The 23,773-nt window shown below is 37.7% G+C and overlaps 1 protein-coding gene across 2 annotated transcripts in view; it reads left to right on the top strand.

The window, feature by feature from the left end:
• rab11fip4a (RAB11 family interacting protein 4 (class II) a) overlaps positions 1–23,773 on the top strand; it is a 91,874-nt gene that overhangs the window by 45,318 nt on the left and 22,783 nt on the right. For both annotated transcript variants that reach the window (XM_007233757.3, XM_007233758.4), the window contains one exon: positions 19,856–20,058. In XM_007233757.3, coding sequence (XP_007233819.1) covers positions 19,856–20,058 — 203 coding nt within the window. The remainder of the gene's footprint in view (positions 1–19,855; positions 20,059–23,773) is intronic.

Raw genomic sequence — 23,773 nt, 5'->3', positions numbered from 1 at the left:
GCGCTTCTTTTTATTTACTTTATTTACTTTATTTTTATTTCACGTAATTTTAAAATTTTAATATGGTAAATACGCAGACTACAGTCCAACATACTCGTCTCTCTCGCTTAGCACGATTAGCGGTTAATGCTAATGCTGCTCCTGCAGTGCTAGCTGGGGTTAGCAGCAGGCTACAGTTTGAAAATACTCACCTTTGAATGGTGAAAGCGCTAGTGCTTAGTGTGTTTAGCGGCTAATGCTAATACTGCTGGAGAAACTAAACTAATCTCAAACTCCTGTATAACGCTGTACTTTAGCGGAGTGGCTTTACTGCTCCTTACAACCTGACTGGCAGAATTTATGCAGAAGGCGCACAGGATTTTAAGGCACACTGATGATTTTTGGGAAAATTAAAGGATTTTAAGTGCACCTTATCTAAAATAAATCTGAGTTTTAAGTGAGCATTGAACACTACACTAACTGATGGAGTATAAGCTCCACATTAGCCTCATAAGAAGGGGTTATCTCTCAGCGATTTGGGGGCAGGGCTGTGAGGACCCCACACGAGCGAGTGAGTGGAGATGAATTGGGGTCTGAGGAGTTTTGAATACAGCTGATACTTGAAAAAGAATGCGTGTGTGTGTGTCTCTGTGTGTGTGTGTGTGTGTGAGTGATCAATGCTGAGCTCCAGTCTACCTCCCCCACTACTAAAATGCTGAGTGAGCGAAGGCTTAAGAAAGGGTCCCCCATATTTGAGGACCACCTGCTGTGTTTGTGTGTTTGTGCTTATTTAGACAGTGATGATCAGACTGCACAAACCAGCTAAATATATAAATGTTTGTGGACACCCCTTTAATTAATGTATTCAGCTATCTTCAGATACACCCATTATTGCCACAGATTGTCTGTGTCTCCCTACAGAGACGTATTGCCATTAGAATAGGACTCTCTAAAGCAGATAAACAAGAACCTGTTGGTACCATGCCTAATACCAGGCGTGGGCTGGAGGGTATGAACAGGGGCGGATTTGGAAGATTTGGGGCCCTAAGCAATGTTTTTTTCTTGGGGTCCTGATCAAATGGATTCTTTTGTATAGCAAAATGCAATATTCAGGGTTCATACACCTTTTACAAGGTAAAATTTAAGCACTTTTTAAGCTCTTTTAAAGCCCTTTTTAAGTTTTTCCAGCACCTTTTAGCTGTGGTAAAATAATGATAACAGTGATATCTCAAAACTGCGATTCAGTGATATTCAATATATCGCAAAACTATTCTCCAGATTTCACAGTGACTATGTTACTGAGAAAAAATAGCAGGAATTATGGATTTATTGGTGTGAATTTCACACAATTTAAATACCAATGTTCTTCACCGTATGTTTACCCTATTCATTTGATTGAGCAGTTACTGTATGTCAAATTTGGGGGTGAGTTGAGAGCACTTATACATACATAGCATTGAGCTCTGGAGCAGTGGAACTGTTTTGAGATGAGTTGAGGGTGAGGTCAGGTGGTGATCATCTAACATTCTGGCTTTACTAATGCTTTTGTTGCTCACACCAAAACTCCTAAATCTAGCTGAAAGCCTTTCCTGAACAGTAGAGACTGCTACTCAAGAACAAAAAGGATAAACTCCTTTTATGCAAATGATTTCAGAAGAAACAATGAATGAGCAGATGTCTCATTACTTTTGTCCTTTTTATCTCGTTTTTCGTTTTAGGACATAATATGAATCTGGCAGGTATTCTTTACACTGTATCAGAATTTAGTGATTAATGGGCCGAACAAAATAAGCCAGAATGATTTAGAATAAAATCTTTTTTATTAACTTCCATTTAAAGTAAATTTTCTCATTTCTTTAAAGTTACAGTTTCAGAAATACACTTTTTGCTGTTGTATGATATTCCAGATGGGATGGACACTGAATTGTACTTTTTTAAAACTGGGACAGTTTTTGTCTTCTTTTTTCATGTGTGTGTGTGTTTGAGAGTGAGTGTGTGTTCTCCAGTGATGTTTTCCTCATAAAGCAGTCAGACTCTGCTTGGAAAGGTCACGGAACAATAGCGGCGGCTTCCACCGAAATTCCTGCTCTCTGTCGCTCCCTCACTCCTGCTGGGGTTTTATATTGTTGACATTGATTAGTTAAAATTTAACCACAGGAGCCTGGCAGCCGTTTGTTTTGATGGAAGCTCATAGCATCTAGTAACAAAGTTCAGAGCAGTGAAATTAGCAGTGTTGTTTTTTAATAGAAACTTTGGGAAGCCCTTTGGGAAAGAACAGGGATTTGTAGTGTTATGTTTTGGGAAGACACTTTCAGGCTGGGATTGGAAGGATTATTTAGGAAAACTTTGGAAAGCTCTTTAGGACAGAACTGAGATTTAAAGTGTTTGATTTGGGAAAACACTTTCAGGCAGTGATTAGGATTGATGGGAAAGAAATTTTGGGAAGCTTTTTGAGTAAAGGCTGAGATTTGGAGCTTTGTATTTGGGGAAACACTTTGAGGCTGGGATAAGCCCTTTGGGGACAGATGATAATTAAATGGTTAGATTTGGAAAATCAAAAGAACTGGGTGGGACTATATAATTAGGATTTTTTTTAGGAAAACAGCTTGTGTTAATCTGAAAACAGTGGTGCATGAAGTCTTGTTAACGCTCTAATATGTTCTGTATTTCTGCGTAAATTTGATTTACGGTTTTCAAGCACTTTCTAAAAGCAGATACAGGGAGGATAAAGAAATCAATCAAATTATACAAACATTTTAGACATGGTGATTTATTTATTAAGGGGAATTATCCAACTATTACATATGAGTGGCAAAAGTATGTGAACTAGCAACAATAACTACACCTAAATGTTTTTAGTAACTGTTGATTAGTCCTGGATATGACCTTGGTGGAATTTTAGCCCATTCCTTCATACACAAACAGCCTTAACTCTGTTACGTTGATGGGTTTCCTCCCATGAACTGCTCGCTTCAGGTCCTTCCACAACATTTCTATTGGATTAGGGTGCAATAGCTGGATTGTCCCAATAGCCTTCTGGCTTGTCCATGTGAGTTTTAGCAAACTGCAGACGGCAGCAATGTTCTTTTGGTGGGCAGAAGCTTTCTTCTATTAACCCTGCTATGAACACTGCTGCTGTTCAGTGTTCTCCTGCTGGTGGACTCATGAACATAAACATTAACCAATGTGAGAAAGTTCTTTTGTAGTTACCTTGGCTTCCTTTGTGACCTCATGGACTATTATACATATTTGTCTGACTGTGTATCGGTGGATTTCTCAGAATATTTTGAAAAGGGTTTGTAATCTTTTCCAGCCTGAGCTTTGAACAATGTTGGATTAGAATTACGAGTGTGATTAAAAACTATTGAGGTGAATGTATATGAGTAAAATTCATTCAGTATGACTGACCAATGTGCCAGTGTGCAGGTCCTTATTTATGGTCCTGACAGCTAAAGACATTGATCCAATATGATTTTATGTGTCAGCTCAGGTTATTGCGTGGCCAGCAAAGAATCCATGCAAGACTAACTGCTTTGTCATCTCCATTATATTTATTTTTCACAGTCAGGGTAATGCAGCAGGCAGCAGAAGCTGTGCTTAAAGTCTGGAGGGTGGTGGTCAAATGATCTTTGTATGCTGTTTGAAAGTGAAGAAGGCAACAAAGAGCTGTTGTATGAGTTTTAATATGTTAGTTTATCAATTAGTCAAATATTGTATGCATGGTTAGTGCTACAACTAATGATTATTTTAACAATATGTAAATTATTCAACAATTATTTCTGTCTTCCATTATATATGTCCTCTATCCTTAAAAACGACAGAAACAGCTGAACATGAGATTTAACAGGCATTTAAATGTCTGGATGTTGTTTAAATGTGGAAAGTACTGATATTGAGTGTTTGGGTACTTTTGGAGACGTAGGCTAAGTTTAGTGTAAACTGTGTGAATGAGCCATTTACCCATCTCCCATTGCGCTTCAGCACTTTGTGACAGGACTGTTACAAATTACCGATCAGTCAACAACAAATTTTTAATTTGACAAATTTAATGAATCGACATTGTTGATTATATCGACTAATTGTTGCAGCGCTATGCATGGTACAGGTGAAAATTCAGTAACAAGCTATATCACAATATTTTACACACAAAATAGTGTTATACGGGACTGAAATTCTTCTTCTGCATTTGGTAGAACAAATATACAATCTAAAACACAAAGAATTCTTCCAAACATCTCAGAACAACAAATACTCATTAAGGGGCTTTTACACCTGCCTTGTTTGAACTTTTCAGTTTGGTCCAAACCAAAGTAGCAGGTGCGAAATTGGCCTTGAACCACAATCCGGACCAAAGGTGGCCTCAGTCCAGACCTACCGAACTATGGACCGGTTCGTCTGCAGTTTGAAAGCACTTTTCCAGATGGTTCTGACTTTCGGACCAATTACAGGAAGTAAAGCCAGTCTTTAAACAAACCAGAGGAAAAAAGTATTGGTGTTCTGCCGAAATCTGACACTGTTTATTGATTTATTTACTGTAACAGTAGATTAACCGTTATTTATAAACATAAATCAAAGGAACCTGAGGATAATCTTTTACACAAAGGTTATTCTGATTCTGACAGAGATACATCTGGCAAAGCAACTTGCTGAACTAATAACTAACATTCTACAAACCAATTATTGTTAAGTACAGAGAGACTCCGCCCACGTAGCTGATAACGACAGGATGTAGTATTCACCAGCTTGTCACCTGGAATGGCTTTCAGTTAACAGCTGTACTGAAATTGTCAAGAATTAATTACTTGAATTTCTTGCCTCTTAATGTGTTTGAGAGCATCAGTTGTAAAGTTGTGAAGAGGAAGAGTTACAGGTATACAGTGAATAACCCTATTTGAGTTTGAATGTTCTAATCCATGTATGGTAAGATCTAAGTAAAGAAAAAACTATCCTCAAGAATGTAATGTCAAGAACAAAAATGTTACAATGAAACTGGCTCTCATCAGGATCGGTCCAGGAAAGAAAGACCAAGAGATACCTCTGTTGGACAGGATAAGTTTTCAGAATTACCAGCCTCAGAAAGCGCACATTAACAGCACTCCAGATAAGAGCCACCTAAAGTATTTTGGTTTGTTTTACACTTTTAATTTACTACATAAATACTTATCTCTTCATTTATAATCTGGATGAGTTTAATTTGTTAATTTACAGTGAAGGATGCAGAAAAAAAATAACGCATAGAATGAGAAGGTATGCCAAACATTTGACTGTTACTGTATATGAAAAGACAGTGCTGTTATACAGAATTCATTATCACTATTATTAAACATCATATTCATATCAGTAATTACATTATATTGAGAAAAGCATTGGGGCACCTGCTCATTCATAGTTTCTTTTAAATCAAGTTTTATTAATTAGAGTCTATCCTGCTTTTGTTGCAGTAACTGTCTCTACTGTCCATGAAAGGCTATTGAAACATTGCTGTTAAGATTTGGTTGTATTGAGCAGCAGGAGCATCAGTGAGGTCAGGATGTTGAATGAAACCACCCCGCCTTATCATCTCCAACTCCCCAACTTATTCTGAAAGTACCATGAAGCACCATTATTCCAGAGATTGTAGTTTTTTTTCTGCTCCATTGGTCAGTGCTGGGGACTTTATACCCCTATAGCCCATGTCTGGCCAATAGGTACATGTTGTGTGTGTGTTTGTGCATTTGCACATCTGTGTCAGCAATCTTGTGACCAAAGGGCGGGGCTGTGCTGGTTTGTTCAAATAGGGGTGTGGCTCAGTCTCTTGTTTCTAGCTAATTGGTGAGGAATTAGCCTCCATTGCTTTTTAGTTATCGACTGTGTGTGTGTGTGCGCATGCAGCTGTTCTGTTCTACACCTGCATGGCCTCTGGAGACTCACAGAGTCATATGAAACTGAACAGCAGGTTCACACACACACACACACACACACACACACACACACACACAGTGTTACCTGGTGATTGTGTTCTCAGAAGGCTGTAATGATTAGAGCTGCAGTTTATTGGTGTGTGTGCAGATCTGAGCTTCAGTACAGTAAAGCTCTTGGTAAAAGACAATTAAAATTCAATAAGATCTCTTTTGAGGAAATTTCCTCAAGTCAAAGTCCAGCATATCTAACTTGCTGTATAATTCTGTTACATACAGGGCTGGAGCATCATAAAGATATGGCGCCTACTGACAAACAAATCACACACTGAAACAAACACCGGTGTCTTATAAATAAAACTCCACTATTAGAAGTGTGTTCATTAATAAAGTAAGTATAGATGTATATGTGTGTGTGTGGTTTGGGACACAATCATGTATTTCTTTAAAGAGCAAGCTGCACTACAACTGCTCTACACCAACCATTAAAATCACATTCATCCCAGAGCACAAAACAGCAGCACCATAACGCTGTATCCATTACTGCATTACTGCAAGAGGAAGATTGATGATCACAAGCCATCAAACCAAACTGAACTGCTTGAATTTTTGCACCAGGAGTGGCATGAAGTTATCTAAAAGCAGTGTGTAAGACTGGTGGAGGAGAACATGCCAAGATGCATGAAAACCGTGATTAAAAACCAGGGTTATTGCACCAAATATTGATTTCTGAACTCTTAAAACTTTATAAATATGAACTTGTTTTCTTTGCATTATTTGAGGTCTTTTTTTATTTCAGCCATTTTTTATTTTCTGCAAATAAATGCTCTAAATGACAATATTTGCAATTTAGGATAATTGTTGTCTGTAGTTTATAGAATAAAACAACAATGTTCATTTTACTCAAACATAAACCTATACATAGCAAAATCAGAGAAACTGATTAAGAAACTGAAGCGGTCTCTTGATGTTTTCCAGAGCTGTATTTGATCTGTGATAAAACAATTTTAAGTTATAGACATTTTTCTTTTTAAGTCTAGAATTTAAGCACAAATAGTGATCATTTTCAGATAAAAGATTGCTCTGACATAATCTACAGTTTACTTGTATTGTATTGTGTGTTTTGTTGAAGAATAATGTCCAGAAGTACATAATATTTATTAATTACGGTTTATTTAAACACTTTATTTGGAATAATTAATAACATCATTTGATTGATCAACTAATCAAAAAATAATAATTAGATTAGACGATTAAAAGTAATCTTTACTGCCATCATTCTCACACCTTCAGCTTCAATGTTTTTATTATTATAATGTTTCCTACATTTTAAATTAATACTGAAGTCATCCAGACTATGAAGGAGCACATAACACATATGGCTGTTAAACGAAGTACAATTAGGTGGACTCCTATCTGGGGAGCTGTTAACTTCGGTTTCTGAGGCTGGTAACTCTGATTAACTTATCCTGTGCAAAAGAGGAAACTCTTGCTCTTCCAGAAGACACTAAAATATATATGAAAAAATCAATAATGAAAAACCACTGAATGTAAGGTGTCCAAATCTTTGACTGGTACTATATTTTAATCAATATTTAAATTTCAGAAACTACATGCATACTAAATAACACATACTCTAAATATATTTTAAGAAAAAGTAAATAGATAAAAATGAAATATTTGTCATGTAATAGCATTTCTGCACATTTATAGTTTTGGGAATATACTGGTTCAGAACTGTTCAGAACAGAATAGTTCTCAGTAGTTAAACAATGATAGACCTGCTTCTGTATTTAGATTCTGCCTGTTGTGTGTGTGTACACTGTACAGTGCACATGCTAATAAGTTTCAGATAGGACATAAGAAACAGGCATCTAAGTTCTGAGTCTTGATATTTTTTTGTAGAACAGATGACACGTTTCACTGGCTCACGAGGTTAGCATGGTGCTAACATACTTTTAGAATACTAGGGGAGGGCTAGCAGAAGATGGCATTTGTGGTAGGCCCCTGGGGTTAGGGGCGTGACCACTGTGACCCGGAAGGAGGAAGCACACAGAGATACACAGACACGGGGATTAAATGAACTCAAAACGTACCTTTATTTTCCAAAATGCCCTCCACCACACCCAAAAACAAACTTAAATAAACATAGCTCGGCCCAATGGGGCTCTAGAGTCTATAAATCACTTAGTGGTCGTTTTAAAGGTCCGTGCGGCCTCAGCTCACTCCTCCCAAGTCCAAGTCTCTCTCGAGTGTGAGCTGAGGCAGAGTTTTTATGCCTGTCCCAGCTGGCGGCTTAATCAGTCCTGAATGCAAACCGGCTGGGACAGACATGGCTGTGAGTTCCGGCGTGGGGCGGACCCACGGTTCCCCCGCCTCCTCACGCCACACATTATAATACAGGTCGACCCAGTTTTGACCTTTATTAAATAGCCTACCTTAACCCCTTAACAGACCCTGGTCTGTATATGGGCTACAGGTGTTGGTGATACAAAACCATTATCTCAGTGTATACGTATGTGCACTGTACAATGGAAGTGTGTGTGCTCTGTAATGAGGTATAAAGCTCTGTGGAGGATTAGGAGGGTGTTTCTGTCATCAGATTAAGATGTAGCTGTGTCTGCGAAACGTGTGTGTGTGTGTGTGAGTGTGTGTAACATGTCATACTTGCTGTAGTGGCAGTTTAAGAAGGATTAATGTGATCTTGAATTGTGTGTCTGTCTGCAGTGGTGTGGGTTCAGTGGCTCTTTTCTCTTTACAAAATGATTTAATTACTTAATTAAGTCCTAATTACTGAATATTTTGATGGTTGGCTTCAGTGCTGCTGAGTGCTGATTTTAATGTCTGCAGTTACGGCATTATAATTGGTTGTTTACAGTGTTCTGATTGGTTGATTACAGAGTCTTGATTGATTGACTGGTTACAGAGCTCTGATTGGTTGGTTACAGACTCATTATTAGGTGTTTACACTGTGATTGTCCTTATTGATTGGTGTAAAGCTCTTTAGGGACCCGTTAATTTAGTCTACTCTGTATATTAGTGGAATAGTGAATTTACAGTTAAAATTTTCATTATTCAGAACATGTTGTACTCAGAATGAGGAGTGGTGTGGAGAATGCACCACTCTTTTATGTTAAGAAACAGCTTATTATAATGTGCCATGTTAGCACTTTCACACGGTGTCAGACTGACAGAGCGTTGAGTGTGAGTTTGACAGCTCTGTGTGTGTGAGAACTATTTCTATTTTACAGTTTGAGCTTCTTCTATATATACAGCTCAGTTTCTGTGTGTGCTGTGCTTTTCTCCTCTCAGCACTGGAGGGAAGGTAAATTCATAAAACATTCATTAAACTCTCTCTCCTTCCTTCTCTCTGAACCCTCTTCCTCTCTGTCTTTATATACACACCCTCATCTGTTTAAGAGAGAAAAATCACCACAACAAAGAGCGCACTGTACACACTAGAGACCGTCCTGAATAGTACTGCTGCACTCATTAAAGCACAGTCAGACTCAGTACAGTACACGCTAGAGCTAAAAAGGTATGAAAATAATGTAATATCATGATTTTAGTGGACAGAATTACTGTGGTTATTAGTATAATCGTAGTAATCTTAGAATGTTCTCAAAAGTAAAAACAAAATGGTTTTGCACAATGTTATAGGTACACATCATTAAATAGACACTGTTGTTTTATTCTGTAAACTATGGAATACGTATTTCACAAATTCCAAATAAAAATATAAATGTCATTTAGGGCATTAATTAGCAGATATAGGCCTGTCACAGCTATTAACGTATTGTTCTGCATACAGATTTATATACAATCATTTTTGCTGACCTCAAGATATCACATTATATCACATTATATTATGCTTTCCTTAACCCTTTCAGACCTGACTTATGTTCTAGTGATAAAACAATATATATTTAAATGCTGTTTCTGTCTGTAATGTGCTCAAAAACAATTAAAACAAATAAATACATTGATTTAATTGAACTAATTTGTTAAACTTTTTTTCATATAACATATACCATTTTTTATACTAGAAACATTTTAATATATAAATTATGCAGATATTTTAGGTTTCCGAATAAATGTGTGTTCTGATGAATAATAGGTCTGAATCTGTGTGAAGTGAAATAATACACAAAAAAGAAGAAAACACACCATGTCCATTGCAATGGATGCAGGGTGTGAAAGGATTAATGTAATTGGCCAGATTATTCCCTTTAAAAATAGATTTTTTCACCAATAGTGGTGAATATTTTTTAAAAATCTTTCATGTCAGCTTGAATGTCTGAATATTAAGAATCATTCATAATAATTTATAATATGTAAAAGTGTAATTTTATTCTATGAAATGATGGTTATATCAATGGCATAAAATGGTCTTAAATGACAATAATAGTAATATAGTATAGTATATCAAACCACCTGATATAGTACAGCTGCACCCAGTACAGGAAAGCTACAACATATTGTTCAGTGACACAAAAGTATAGTAACATTTAATATCAGCATAGTGTAGTAATGGTACTTGTTACTGTACAGTTACACATAGTACATAGCAGCTATACTCAGTGCAGTATAGCTACAATCAGTATAGATCAGTAACACTCAATATAGCACAGCAGCTACACTTCAAATAACAGATACACACAGTACAGGAGTGTAGCACTTAGAATAGTATATCTTATACAATATATCGTGACCAGTGGCGGATGCTGGTCTTTCAAGGAGGGGAAGCTCAATTTCGGCCTACATCTTAACATATGTAGTTTTATTTATACAAAAAGTCTGCTCTCCCTGATATGTTTTTTTTTGTAAACAAAAGGCATTATTTTCAAGTTTTCACTACACAACAAAAAGGTACCCATTCTTTACATTGAACAATTAAATAAAAAAAGACGCTATGACATGAATAAACATAAAATGATCAGTAAAAAAAGTTGGTAAAGGAAAACATGCAGGTAAATTTAGTTCCTTTTTGGACAGGTTTCATTTCCTTGAATAATCCCTTTATTAATTTAAATAATTTAAATTATTTTTTAATGATAACACAATATTAGTCGTTTTTATCAAAGAAAATGCCGCTATAAGGATTAGGAACGTCTCAGGTTCAACTCAGAACAGAATGAAAATGCTCCCATCACGGATTTTCCACTAAAAGATCGCTGATTCGCTCATTTCGCTGTCAATCAAAAAGGGACTCCGCCTCAGACAGATCATCCAATCATCATGCAGAAGCTGAGCGTCCGGGCCGGCCGAGGCCAGCCCACTGCTCCATAGACCCCCAGAGACGCTGAGCGTCCGATGGGCGGGACAAAGCCCAACATTTATTCAATGACTCGTCTCGTTTCGCCGCGCGCTTTGCTCCGCTATTGAAGTCTGTGGACGCTCAGCGTCCACACTGTTTAAAGCAGCGCTGTGAAGCTGCGGGAATGAGTGAGAGGAAAGCCGCGGCGTTACCAGTGATAAGAAGCTGATTCTGAACTAAGTTCAGTGCGTTGTAGCGCAAATTTAATCAGTGACATGTACACACAACAGTATACTTACTTTTTTACATTTTAGGGGAAGCTGAGCTTCCCTTGCAGTCATAGAGCAATCGCCACTGATCGTGACACAGAAATGTCATGATATTAAAAATCCATATTGTAATAATAGGACTGTTCTGTCTTAAAAGTAGTCTATTATTTACTGTGAAGCTTCAGGTGAATTTATTGTATAATTGTTTTAGTTTGAGGTTTATATGCATGCACTAAATATTCTGCAATATTTTTTGCTGCATTATATTATTTTATGCTATATTATTTATTTTGCCACATTATGATTATACTGTAAAACTATTATACTATATTCCTGAAATTAAATTAAAAAAATATTTTTTTTCTGTTTTCCTATATCGCCAAGTATTTCGTTATCGCAAAAAAACCCTGAAATATCGTGATATTATTTTAGAGCCATATCGCCCACCCCTAGTCAGTAGTGTACAGTAACACTGTATTACTTACTATAGTATTATTCTCAATATGGTACAGTACAGTGCAGTACAGTCTGTGTGAATGGTCTGAGTGTGAATAATGGATGGTGAATTCCAGACACTCCAGACAGCTTTCACAGAGGGGGAGATATATCCAGGTCAAGTGTCTCAGTACGTGTGTGTGTGTGTGTGTGTCAGATACAGCGTTATTGTGTTGATGTTGTAGGTGATGAACTGAAATATTAAAATCAGTATTAATATGTATAACACTATTCTAGTATTCAGTAAAGTATTTGCTTTATTTTGGACAAAAAAAAATCTGATTCATTCATAATAAAGTTAGAAATTTGTTTATTATGCTTCCAGTTTTTTCTTTATGTATTATGTATTGAAATATTGATTCTGAATGATGAGTATACACATTGCCTAAAAGTGTCCATACAGCTGTTCTGTTGAGTGAGTTGAGCTGCTGTAAGGTGTGTGAATTGGATGCCTTCACACAGCTGTAGACTCTTCTTACAAAAAAAAAACTCAGCAATAAAGCAGGCGCTTTAAAGCAGCAGTGGTCACATGACTCTGAGGACACCGTGCCAGTGCTGAGCGTGGGCTAGAGGGGTTTAAAAGCACCTATTTATTTGGCTGTGGGGTTCTCTGGAGTGATGATGGAGTTCTTTGGGATGATTGTGAGTGGCAGATCTAATCATCCAACATCATCACCTGACCTAGCTGATGCTCTCACTTTCAGAGCAGCAAGAGAGAACCAAGCACCAAGAACATTTAGTGTAATGTTTCTATTATTTTGTCTGCAAGTTTTGTGTGATTAGAAAGCAGCAGCCGATCAAACTCTGCTTTAACAACTGTACAATGCTGTGTGTGTGTGTGTGTGTGTGTGTGTGTGTGTGTTCAAGACCAATATTGTCTCATAATGTGAATGTGAGAGACAGTCATTCTCTATAGACATACACACATTGGCGTAGGAACCGGAACTAGGTGGATTTGTCCCTCACAAAAATAATACTGCAGAAAAAGCAGAAATTGTTTTAAAATAAACTTTATTTTTTCTTGTGCAGCTTTGCCATCAGCTCGCTGCGCTCAGAGGGAGCATAATTGGCCTTGCTCTCTCCAGGGTGATAGATGGCGCTCTCTTCCCACATCACTAAAAGGGTGATGTCCGCAGCACAGGGCGTCTGTGAGCTGATGTATCAGAACAGAGTCGCTGCACTTTACTCCAAGCGCACTGTGATGCTACTTAGCACTGCTGCATCAGCTGCAGCTTGAAAAGAAGTAGTAGCTGACTTCACATGTAACAGAGAAAGCCTGTGTTATTCTTCACCCTCCTGGTGTGTTGGGGCATTACTAGTGATAGGGGGAGTCTTAATGAGTGAGTTGGGTAATTGGCTGAGCAAAGTTGGGGAGAAAATAGGGAAACATTTTAAGTAAAAAAATGGCAGAAATAATCACTGACTGATTTACTAATCGTAAAAATAATCGCCAGATTAGTCGACTACTATCATAATCAGTAGTTTCAACCCTGTTATCTAGAGTATAGTGTAACGGGGAAACGTTTGGGCCAAGTTCATCATGGTTAAACAGGTCATTGTTGTGTGTGTATCGAGCAATAAGAGTGAAATGAAACAGTAGGTTGTAATCCTGGATGTGCTAGAGGTGCATGTCATCATTTAAATGAATAAAAAACACAAAATATTTTCATCACTTTTTCACATATTGTCTTTTCTGATTTTCTGACTTTTCCACATACTCCTTTTTAAAAATATAAGTTCTGAGCGGGTTCCTGTAGATCCTCCTCTATCTGAGGATCACTCATACATTCATCTTTAACTGCAGCTTCTTACAGCCTGATCTCTAATTGTTGATGCTTCATTTGTCTTCCAGTTCATCCTGTAACTGGACATTTTACACTATTGGATCTTCTTTGGGCTTTTCCACCATTTCACACATGCATTCATTTGCAAAGGACAATATAAGCATTTTCTTTTTCTTACCATCCTATCTCCTGTGCGTGTGTGTGTGTGTGTGTTTGTGTGTGTGTGTGTTTGTGTTTATGTCATTGGAGGAGGGTTTGACCTTGTTTCAGTCGTTGTGTCGGAGTGTAAATCTTTACGATTTTGTGTGGAGACGTTCCCACAGACATCACCCTCCCTCTGCTTTCGAGACTTGCTTAGCATCTACTGGTTGACTAAATGATTTATTGGTGTGTGTATACCAGGAAGGGAAACACACACACACACACACAAACACACATACAGAATAGTTTAAGTCATTAAACTATATGTATATGAGTATATACTTATATATAATACTTATGGGGCGTATTTTAGGTAGATACTTACAAAAACAAATGTTTGTGGGTACCCCTTCTAATAAATGCATTCAGCTATTTTAACCTACCCCCATTGTGTTCCCACAATCCACCACCTCATAATGTCACTGTCACATCATCCAACTCCACCTCCACAAATCAAGGTCTGTTCTCCAGTTCCCTCTCATCTGAATACTGATCACTTTCACATGTGTGTAATCAGATCTATTTGTATGTATAGTATACCTGTCCTGTTTCATTAACTTTTTGCGAAATATTGCCAACCATTATCTTTGCGTACTAAACAATCTTCTGTGATTTCTGACGCTTGTTCATGCTTGTTGGCTGTCCTTTTGATTGTGTTGCTTGGTTTACTGGTTTGTTTGGCTTTTGATCCTAACTGTAGTTGTTTTGTACATGTAACTGTGTATTATTATTATTATTAATAATATTTCCTCATTTCCTTCTCCCCTTCCATTCCTCCTCTATCCCACTCTTCACCTTTGGTCTCCTTTAAGCCCTGCCTAAAAAAGTTTTTGCCTTGAACATGTTGTTCTATATTCTATATTGCTCTTATAGCTTATTGTCACGTCCTGGCCTTGTCTCATGTCTCTGTGTGTTTTCCCCACGTGACCTGTGCTCCTCTGTGTCTCCTGTCTCAGTAGTTTTCCACCACGTGTCTCATTTGTAGCTCCACCCCTTCCCCAGGTGTTCCCAATTCTAGTGTGTTTCCTGTTTGGTTAAACAGATCCCCTGTGCCACTTGTCCCTTGTCGGTCTTTGCACTAACCCCTGTTGTTTTGTCTCTCCGTGTTTATTCTGTGTTTCATAGCCCTAGTTCTTGCTCCGTGTTTATTTCTTGTTTAGTTTTCTAGTTTCTAGTTTCTTCCTCATTTCCCCAGTCCCCTGCTTAGTGTTTAGTGTCCTTGTTCTCTGCTTGTATATATATCCCTGCCTTGTTTAGCTTAGTATTTATTCTGTTCCTCGTTTGTTTCTTGTTTATTCCCGTGCTCCTTTGTTCCCTGCTTTGTGTTTATCTGTTTATTTCTAGTTCCCTGTTATTTTCCCTTGTTTACGCCCTTGCCCTGTTTAGTTTATTTATCCTCTGTCTAGTTTAGCTTCTTGTTGTATTTCTTTGTTTATATCCCTGTCCTGCTTAGTTTTGGTTATTCCTCGGTTGTCCTTGTTAGTTTCTAGTTTCTTGTTTATCCCTTGTTTATGTTCTTAGCTCTGTTTAGTTTCTCGTTTATAAGCCTCCCTGTTTGTTTGTTAGTTTTATCTCACCTCTGTTTCTTGTTTATTTCTTTTTTACTTGTTTCTTTTGTTTACCTTTGTTATTTATTTAATAAATTATTTATTTCGCCCTACCTGCACTTGTGTCCGTCTCCTCGTCTCCCTGCCTGGGTCAACCATGACACTTATAAGTCGCTTTGAATAAAAGCATCTGCCAGATGTGATGTAATGTAATGTAATTTAAAAAGACTTAAATACAGTATATAAGTATGTATATGTACTGTCTATATGAAACAACATAGAGAAACATTCCACCCCCCCCTTTCAGACTGATGAGTGTTTATGCAAATGAAAGCCGCGGCTCATATCCCTTATCCTCCCGCTATTGAAATGTGATTTGAATTTTGAGCAGATAAGCTAACGGGTATTTGGTGCTGTGTTCTGTGTTTGTTCTGGGTTGAGGGATGTAAATGCTCCTCTCTGCAGAAACGTTTCCGTGGGACTGATTCTGAATGACCTTTGTGTGGGAGAGTTACGCAACTGCTGTCCACTTCAAACACGTTCATATTTTCAGCATCACAGGTGACATTCCTACTGCTGCAGCATGCAGTATTAGTAATGTAGATCTGGGTAGGGCCTATTTCTGCTCTCAGAACAGCTGTAGTTCTTGCTGGCAGGGAATCCTTTGAGACTCTGGTCCATGTTGACGTGATTGCATCACTCCTCAGATCTTTTAAAGCTAAAGAATTGCCACTAGTGATGTGACAAGACCCTAATCTCAGGAGATGAAACGAGCCACTATATTGAGTTCACGAGAATGAGACGCGATAATTTTTTTTTTTTATTTCAAAGTTGAAATACATGATCATTTTTTTTATTTGACTGAAACTCAGTCAAATTTCAGGTGATTTTTTAAAAATATTTTGTAAGTAATCCTCTTGTAATGTTATCAATCAATTTTTACTTTAATTATGAATTACAGTGGCATAAAAAGTACTTGCCCCCCCTACAGACGTCTGTTGTTTTTGCTTTTTTAAAAAAATCATATTTACATTTTTTTTAGAATGATAAATGCATTTTAATATCAGACAAAGATAATATGAGTCAATATAAAAAGCAGTTAAAAGTTTTTAAATTATCATTTTATTTCTAAAAGTGTTTGCCCCCCCAAACTTAATAACTTGGTTGTGTCACACTTGGCAGCAACAACTGCAATCAAGCTTAACTGATAACTGGAAATTAGTCTTTCAAATCTCTGTGAAGGAATTTTGTTTCAGTCTTCTTTACAGAATTGTTTAAAAATTAGCCACAGTGGAGGGTTTTTGAGCATGAACAGTCTGTTTCAGATTATTTCACAGCATCTTAATCTGAATTTGACTAGACCACTCCAAACCCTTCATTTTGTTCCTTTTTAAGCCATTCAGAGGTGGACTTGCTGGTGTGCTTTGGTTCATTGTCCTGCTGCAGAACCCAAGCACACCTAATGTCACAAACCGGACATTCTCCTTCAGGAGGGTCTGGTAGAGAGCAGAATTGTGTGTGTCATAAATTGTCCATGTCATAAAACAGACCTCACACTACTATCACCATTTTTGACTTACTTATCTTAAAATGTATGACAACAAAGCAAAAACTAAACAAAATCTGTAAAGGGGCAAATATGATTTTCATGATTTTCAACGATTTTCATGATTTATGATTTATTATATGCAGTAATATACCGAACAGTAAGTACTGCAGCTGGTTTTACCATAAACCCAACAATCTCTCTCCTGTGTGATCTTACATGAGTCTCTTCAGACCTTCAGATCTGTTGTTGGAATTCCCTCAGTGAGAGTTCTGTGTTCAACTGGCAACCTCCCTTAAGGGTTCTATACAAACCTGGCAACCTATGACTGAACATTTTGTCTTCACGTTTGACCTTGTTTGGTGTGAATGTGTGGCCGGGAACACAAGGCTTGGTGGACCACCTGATTAACAGAACTACAGAGAGACGTGTATGTGTGTGTGTGCGCACAGCGGCTCACTTAGGCAGATGAGCGCTGCTATTTACCAAGAAATATTGTGCTGTTTTAATCTCTTGAGATCTCATGGCATGAGATCTTGTCAAACCCCTAACTGCCTCTGAAGACCAATGAAGAGGATGAGCTACAATTGCATTATGAGATGCTTTTCTGCTCACCACAAGAGTGGATATCTGAGTTACTGTAGCTAGTGCTGGGTGGAATACTGAAGGGAAAACGGGTATGCATTTTCCACATACCACCATACCACTAGAGGCGCTGTGGAGTGCCATGTAGAACAGCTCTGCTAAAAAAGCACAATGGCAGAGCTTGCTAGCTACCACTAGTTACAGTTAGCATAACAAGCTAATACACTGGAGCAATGTTTTTTCAGCTCTGTGGAGTCAAACGCTCTGAGGACCTTTTCCTGTTGTTCCTTACTATATGAGTGTGTTTTATCCAAGTAAAATAAAGAAAACAACAGCAAAAAGCAATTATTCACTCATAAAAAGGGAAAAAGGTACCCAGAATCGGTCCTGGGTACAGGATCATTTATTCAGCACAAGTGATAAAACTGCCTAAAACTCTGGATACAAGGTGAAAATAAACTTCAAGAGCAGTAATTATAGCCCTTGACTATAATTTAATATATTAATACTGTTGCTTGAAGGATATTTTTTAACACACACTGAATTTAATGTATTTGTTAACTGGAGAAAGAAGGGAATTGTGGCTGATTTTAATACTGGCTTCAATAATAACATATTGTAAATTCAATTGATATTAAACTTCTGTTTTACTTGTGCAATAGAGCTTTTGAGAAATGTCTTTTTGAATAAATTTTAAGTATTTTAGGTCCATTTATAATATTTGTTGGAACTATTTAAAAGTTTTAGTTTAGAAAAGGAAGCCGTGTTAAAGTTGTTGGTGTATCTCTTTTTCTTCAGCTGTTTTTTTTTCTGCTAATGAAGTCTAATTTCTTTATATATTGGGTAATTTTGTTGGACAAAGTAAACCCAATAGCAATCAAAGCCTTAATTTAAAGCCTTAGGGTTTTATATCATAAATAGTCCTAACAGTACAGTACAGTCACACACCTATATAAAAGCACTGTCGTGCAATAAAAAAAATAATAATAATAAAATAAGAAAAATACAGTGATGTACCGTGAAACCCTCAGAATCTTGAAAAATACAGTGAAATACATTTTGGTCATAACGCCCAGCACTAACTGTGGCCTTCTTTGTCAGCTCTAACCAGTCTGATCTTTCTCAGTTGGTCTCTCTGATCTACACAGTGTTTTCATCTGCACAGCTGCTGCTCACCGACTGTGTTTTCTTTATTAAACCATTCTGAGTTCTGCACCAGTACACCATTACACAGCACTGTTTTGCTGTAAGTCCCAGGAGATCAGTCGTTGTCGTGTTATGTGGGTGTGTTACTGTAGGATGTAAGCATTAGCATCAGCAGCAGGGGATTGTGTGCAGGTGTAAAAATTTGTATGTTTTGGATACGGAGTGTGTTTGTTGTAGATACTGAATGTGTATAACAGGGACACTCAACTTGTGTACCAGGATGAAATTCATACACCACATACATCCGATAAGTACGGAATGTACAAAACTCATAGTCAAGTCATACGAAGTGTGTATTCATTCATACTTAGTACATACAGTACAAATCACATCATAAATCTAATATTGAAGACTATATTCAAGCTATAGAGGATCACATGTGGAATTAGTTAGTAAACAAAAAGCGTTAAACAAACCAGAATATGTTCTATGCTCTAGTTCTTTAATACTCTTATTCATAATGCATGTGTGTGTTTAATGTTTTGGTAATATTCATTCATATTAAAAATATAATTAGTAGTATTTGTATTCATTTATATACACTGAAATGCAAAAAGTCATGGGATAGCAGCAGGGGCATTGCCTGGGTATGTAAAATATTCCTCACTAGCTTTTACTATGGATAACGGCCTGGGATGTTTTCCCCGGGATTCTATCCTTTTAATAAAGTTTAGAAAACACTTCTACCTCAATTCAAAATCCACTGGTAAATTGATTAAAATGCTGTACCTCACCATTTACAGGCTGCATCACACTGATCCAGTTATTAATCAGTGATGCCAGTTTTATTTCATACTTCAAATTTTAGCCATCCAATGAACCTCAGCTTTATATAGACATATGGAATCCTCCTGACGTACACATTTGCTGGCTAGTTAACAAAATGTTGGGACGTGATGTTTTCTCACGCTCCTGGACAGCAATATGTCAATTGTTTATAAGTTTTTGCCTCAGTGAACAGCTTGGTAATGCCCCCATACCTGTATAGGTTGTGAGGTGTTGTCTTGTGAATGTAGCTGAACATTGACAAAGCTCATAACAATTGAGGTAAATAGTTAATTCACACTGGATGTTTACTGTGTGTTGCAGCATGGCTCGGCTGGACTCGGCCCTCCCGTCATTATGTGCACTGAGCCGTACCCGGAGTGCCCGCTGTACCCAGGGGAGGGTCCGACCGGGCGGGACACGCATGAGTCCGACATGGACAGTGGAGCGGCATCTGAGACGTCTGATGGGGGTCGTCATGACGACAAAGAGGAAGGCCTTGGAGGGCTGTTTCTACCAGGAAACAAGTAATAGTCTAGATGGAAACAGGGGTCCACGAGCACATAGTGGATTTTTTTTCGCCACCTGTTTTTTCTTAATCTTTGAAGTGTCTATTTTAAGATTCTGACAGGTAACAGGATGAAATAATGTCCCATGACATTTATTTTTAACCCTTTAATGCATCTATGCTAATTCTGAACGGGAAAAAAAATATGAAGAAAATGGCATAGCTCCTTGAGTTAACAACCTATACAGACAAATGAGCACACTTTTCCATACAATTCTGGGCCAAGGAATTTAACCGAATGGTTATTTTTAAGTTTTTTACACATTTTGACTTGATTTTGGGACAAAAATATAAAAAAAATGCAAAAAAATGTAAATTTGCCTGTATGTTTTCACATTACACTAAAATCATGTGCATTAAATATAAACATCTTGGGGTTTTTCTTAAACTTTGAAGTGTCTACTTTAAGATTATGACAAGTAACAGGACAAAAAATGTCCTGTGGGGCTTATTTTTAACCCTTTACTACACCTGTCCCAATTTCGAACCTGAAAAAAATATTAATTAATTGGCATAGCTCCTTAAGTTAACAACCTATACAGACAAATGAGCACACTTTTCCACACAATTCTGGGCCAAGGAATTTAATGGAATGGTTATTTTTAAGTTTTTTACACATTTTGACTTAATTCTAGGACAAAAATATCAAAAATTAGCAGAAAATGTTAATTTGCCTGTATGTTTTCACATTACACTAAAATCATGCGCATTAAATAAAAACATCCTGATATTTTTCTTAATCATTAAAGTGTCTTCTTTAAGATTCTGACAGGTAACAGGACAAAAAATGTCCTGTGGGGCTTATTTTTAACTTTTTACTACATCTATCCCAATGCCGAACCTGAAAAATAATCAAGAAATTGGCATAGCTCCTTGAGTTTACAACCTATACAGACAAATGAGCACACTTTTCCATACAATTCTGGGCCAAGGAATTCAATAAAATGGTTATTTTTAAGATTTTGACACATTTTGACTTAATTCTGGGACAAAGAGATAAAAAAAATAGCAGAAAATGTTAAGGTCGCATGTAGGTTTTTACATTATACTAAAATCCTGTGCACTGGATAAAAACATTCTGAGATTTTTCTTAATCCTTGAAGTGTCTACTTTAAGATTCTGACAGGTAACAGGACAAAAAATGTCCCGTGGGGCTTATTTTTAACCCTTTACTACACCTATACAAAATCCGAACCTAAAAAAATATGTAGAAATTGGCATAGCTCCTTCAGCTAAAGCCCTATACAGTCAAATGAGCACACTTTTCCATACAATTATGGGCCAGTGAATTCCATAGAATGGTTATTTTGAAGTTTTTGACACACTTTGATTCAATTCTGGGACAAAAAGATAAAAAAAAATAGCAGAAAATGTTATGGTCGCCTGTATGTTTTTTTACATTATACATTATATTTACATTAAGAAAAGTCTACTTTTAGATCCTGACAGGTACTAGGATGAAAAATGTAATAAGCTGCAGAACTAATTGATGATAAAATCCAACAATGTACTAAAAATAAAGTATTAGTATAGTGTGGTACTAATAATTTTAATCCTCATTATCACCATTGAAGAGATCATAAAATCTCTGTCCCTCTGTCCCTTCCTCCTGAACATCTGTCCCCTCTACAATCAATCCTGTCTCTTCTGCTCTTGCAAAAATGTCAAGAGAAGGAGGGAAGATGGGGCAAACTGACCAGACCGGCTCCAACACCCCCTCTTCCATTGTCTTCTCCCAACCCGTGCCCTGATCGTAAGGGTTTGGCCTTTCAGATTTTGGCTGATCTGTCCTTTTTTAGCTGGAAACCCTGTAGTTTACTCTGTCTACTTTAAAACGTGCATCCAGGGCTCTGTTAACACCCACCATCTTTTGCAGCATCTTGGTTCTCACAGCATCAATGGAGGTCAGTTGGCTAATAGACATACATAACATTATCTCCTGCTGGAGCTCATTGCTGTCCTGCCACAATGTCGTTTTTTCTTTCATTTTAAAATGTCTAGTTGTGGTCTCTAGTATGAATGAATGACATGTGAGCCGTTTTTGTAAAAAAAAAAGTGCTCAGGTGTCTCTGTATAGCTCTTTTTTAATGGACTGTTTTAGGCGTGTGTCCAAAATGACCGGATTCCAGCTTTGCTCATGAATATTCATACATGCAAACAGCATGCAAATATCTCTCCTCTGATTGGCTAGGAGCACTGCGACGCCCCTCCACCGCTCTGCCGCTCACTGCCTCCCACCTCCTAACTGATGAGCGGTGATGTTGCGTCGCTTCAGCTCCGCCTCTGGGAGTTTCTCGAGCCAAGGTGGGCTGGTCTGTGAGTTTCTGCCTACGTAGGCAGAAAGATAATTCAAAATTCACCCGTTTTTCGGAGGGGGGGAGGGGGGATTTCTTTGCTTAGCTCCTGCAGACAATGGGGGCTGCAAAACAGTTTAATGTGCAGGTGTACACATTCAACTCGGAGAGACCTACTGTATTCCACAAAAAACAAGAAAAATCGGATTTTCGCGGAAGGTGAGCTTTAAGCTTTTCTGTATTTAGTAAACTATTACTGTTTTTTTTAATCAAATCTGAGTACAATGTAAAACTGTATTGAGATCAGAGACATTCACTAGCTCACTATGCAAGCCAGTTCCGTGGTCAAGAATCATGGTAAGGTTGACACTGCTGACATGGTAAAGGAGGTTCAGTAATGTGTCGGTGTTCAGGGTCCTCATCACACTGTACTTGTACCCCCACTTTACAGCTTGGTGGAGGTACAGGACAACACGGGTGTCTGTCTCCTCCTGGTTTGACTGCAGGGTGTGGATCTCTGAACCCTGAACCCTTAACAAAATGTATTTTTTTTTACACATACCTGTATATTGAAGACTCTACAATTCTAGCGTTCCATTCAAATGTTTTTATAGCATTTGGATATGTGATGACAGCTAATGTTAAGCACCGATAACTAAGGTCTGAGCCTTTTTCAACTTACTTACATTTGTTAAAGTTAGGCAATAGGATCTCATATACCCATACCACTGCCCTCACTTCTCTAGCCCAGATGCTGCCTCAGTGGTGGCCTTGATTGCTTTGTGTGCACACATTAGTGCTAGAAGACTTCACAAACTTCATGAAAGTTTCCAGCATCAATGGAGGTCAGTTGACCATGGACATACATAACATTATCTCCTGTTGGAGCTCATTGTTGACCTGCCACTATGTAAAGCTGGCTTAAAGCCATATCCATACAGATACCTAACATGGTTTGAGGCATTTCTTGCCAACATTGACCTCTCCCACCTACATCAAGCTAGGAGCTATCTCTAATCCCAGGGGCTCTCTCAGTACTGGACAAGATCATGGAGAAAACTTTCATGAAGTTTTCTGAAGTCTTCTGGCACTAATGTGTGCACACAAAGCAATCAAGGCCACCGTCTCCTTCAAGATAGAGATGAGGAGGTCACCTACCCTAAGGATGCACTCTTCATACTAGATGTCAATGCTCTTTTCCATATGATGACTAACCTTCAGCCAACATGTGGAGAGATTTGTATGCAGCTCTTAAACCATTTGATTCTCAAGCAGGACTTAATCTCCACAGATTGCTACCAGACAGACTCTGTTAAAGCCCAGGAGAGGGTCAGATGATTCTCCACTGAGAAAGTCATAATTGGTGGCCCATACACCCAC

The sequence above is a fragment of the Astyanax mexicanus genome, chromosome 19 (assembly GCF_023375975.1).
Source record: "Astyanax mexicanus isolate ESR-SI-001 chromosome 19, AstMex3_surface, whole genome shotgun sequence".
Lineage (NCBI taxonomy): Eukaryota > Metazoa > Chordata > Actinopteri > Characiformes > Acestrorhamphidae > Astyanax > Astyanax mexicanus.
Note: the sequence above shows the minus strand (reverse complement) of the source record. Positions and strands in the feature narration are given on the sequence as shown.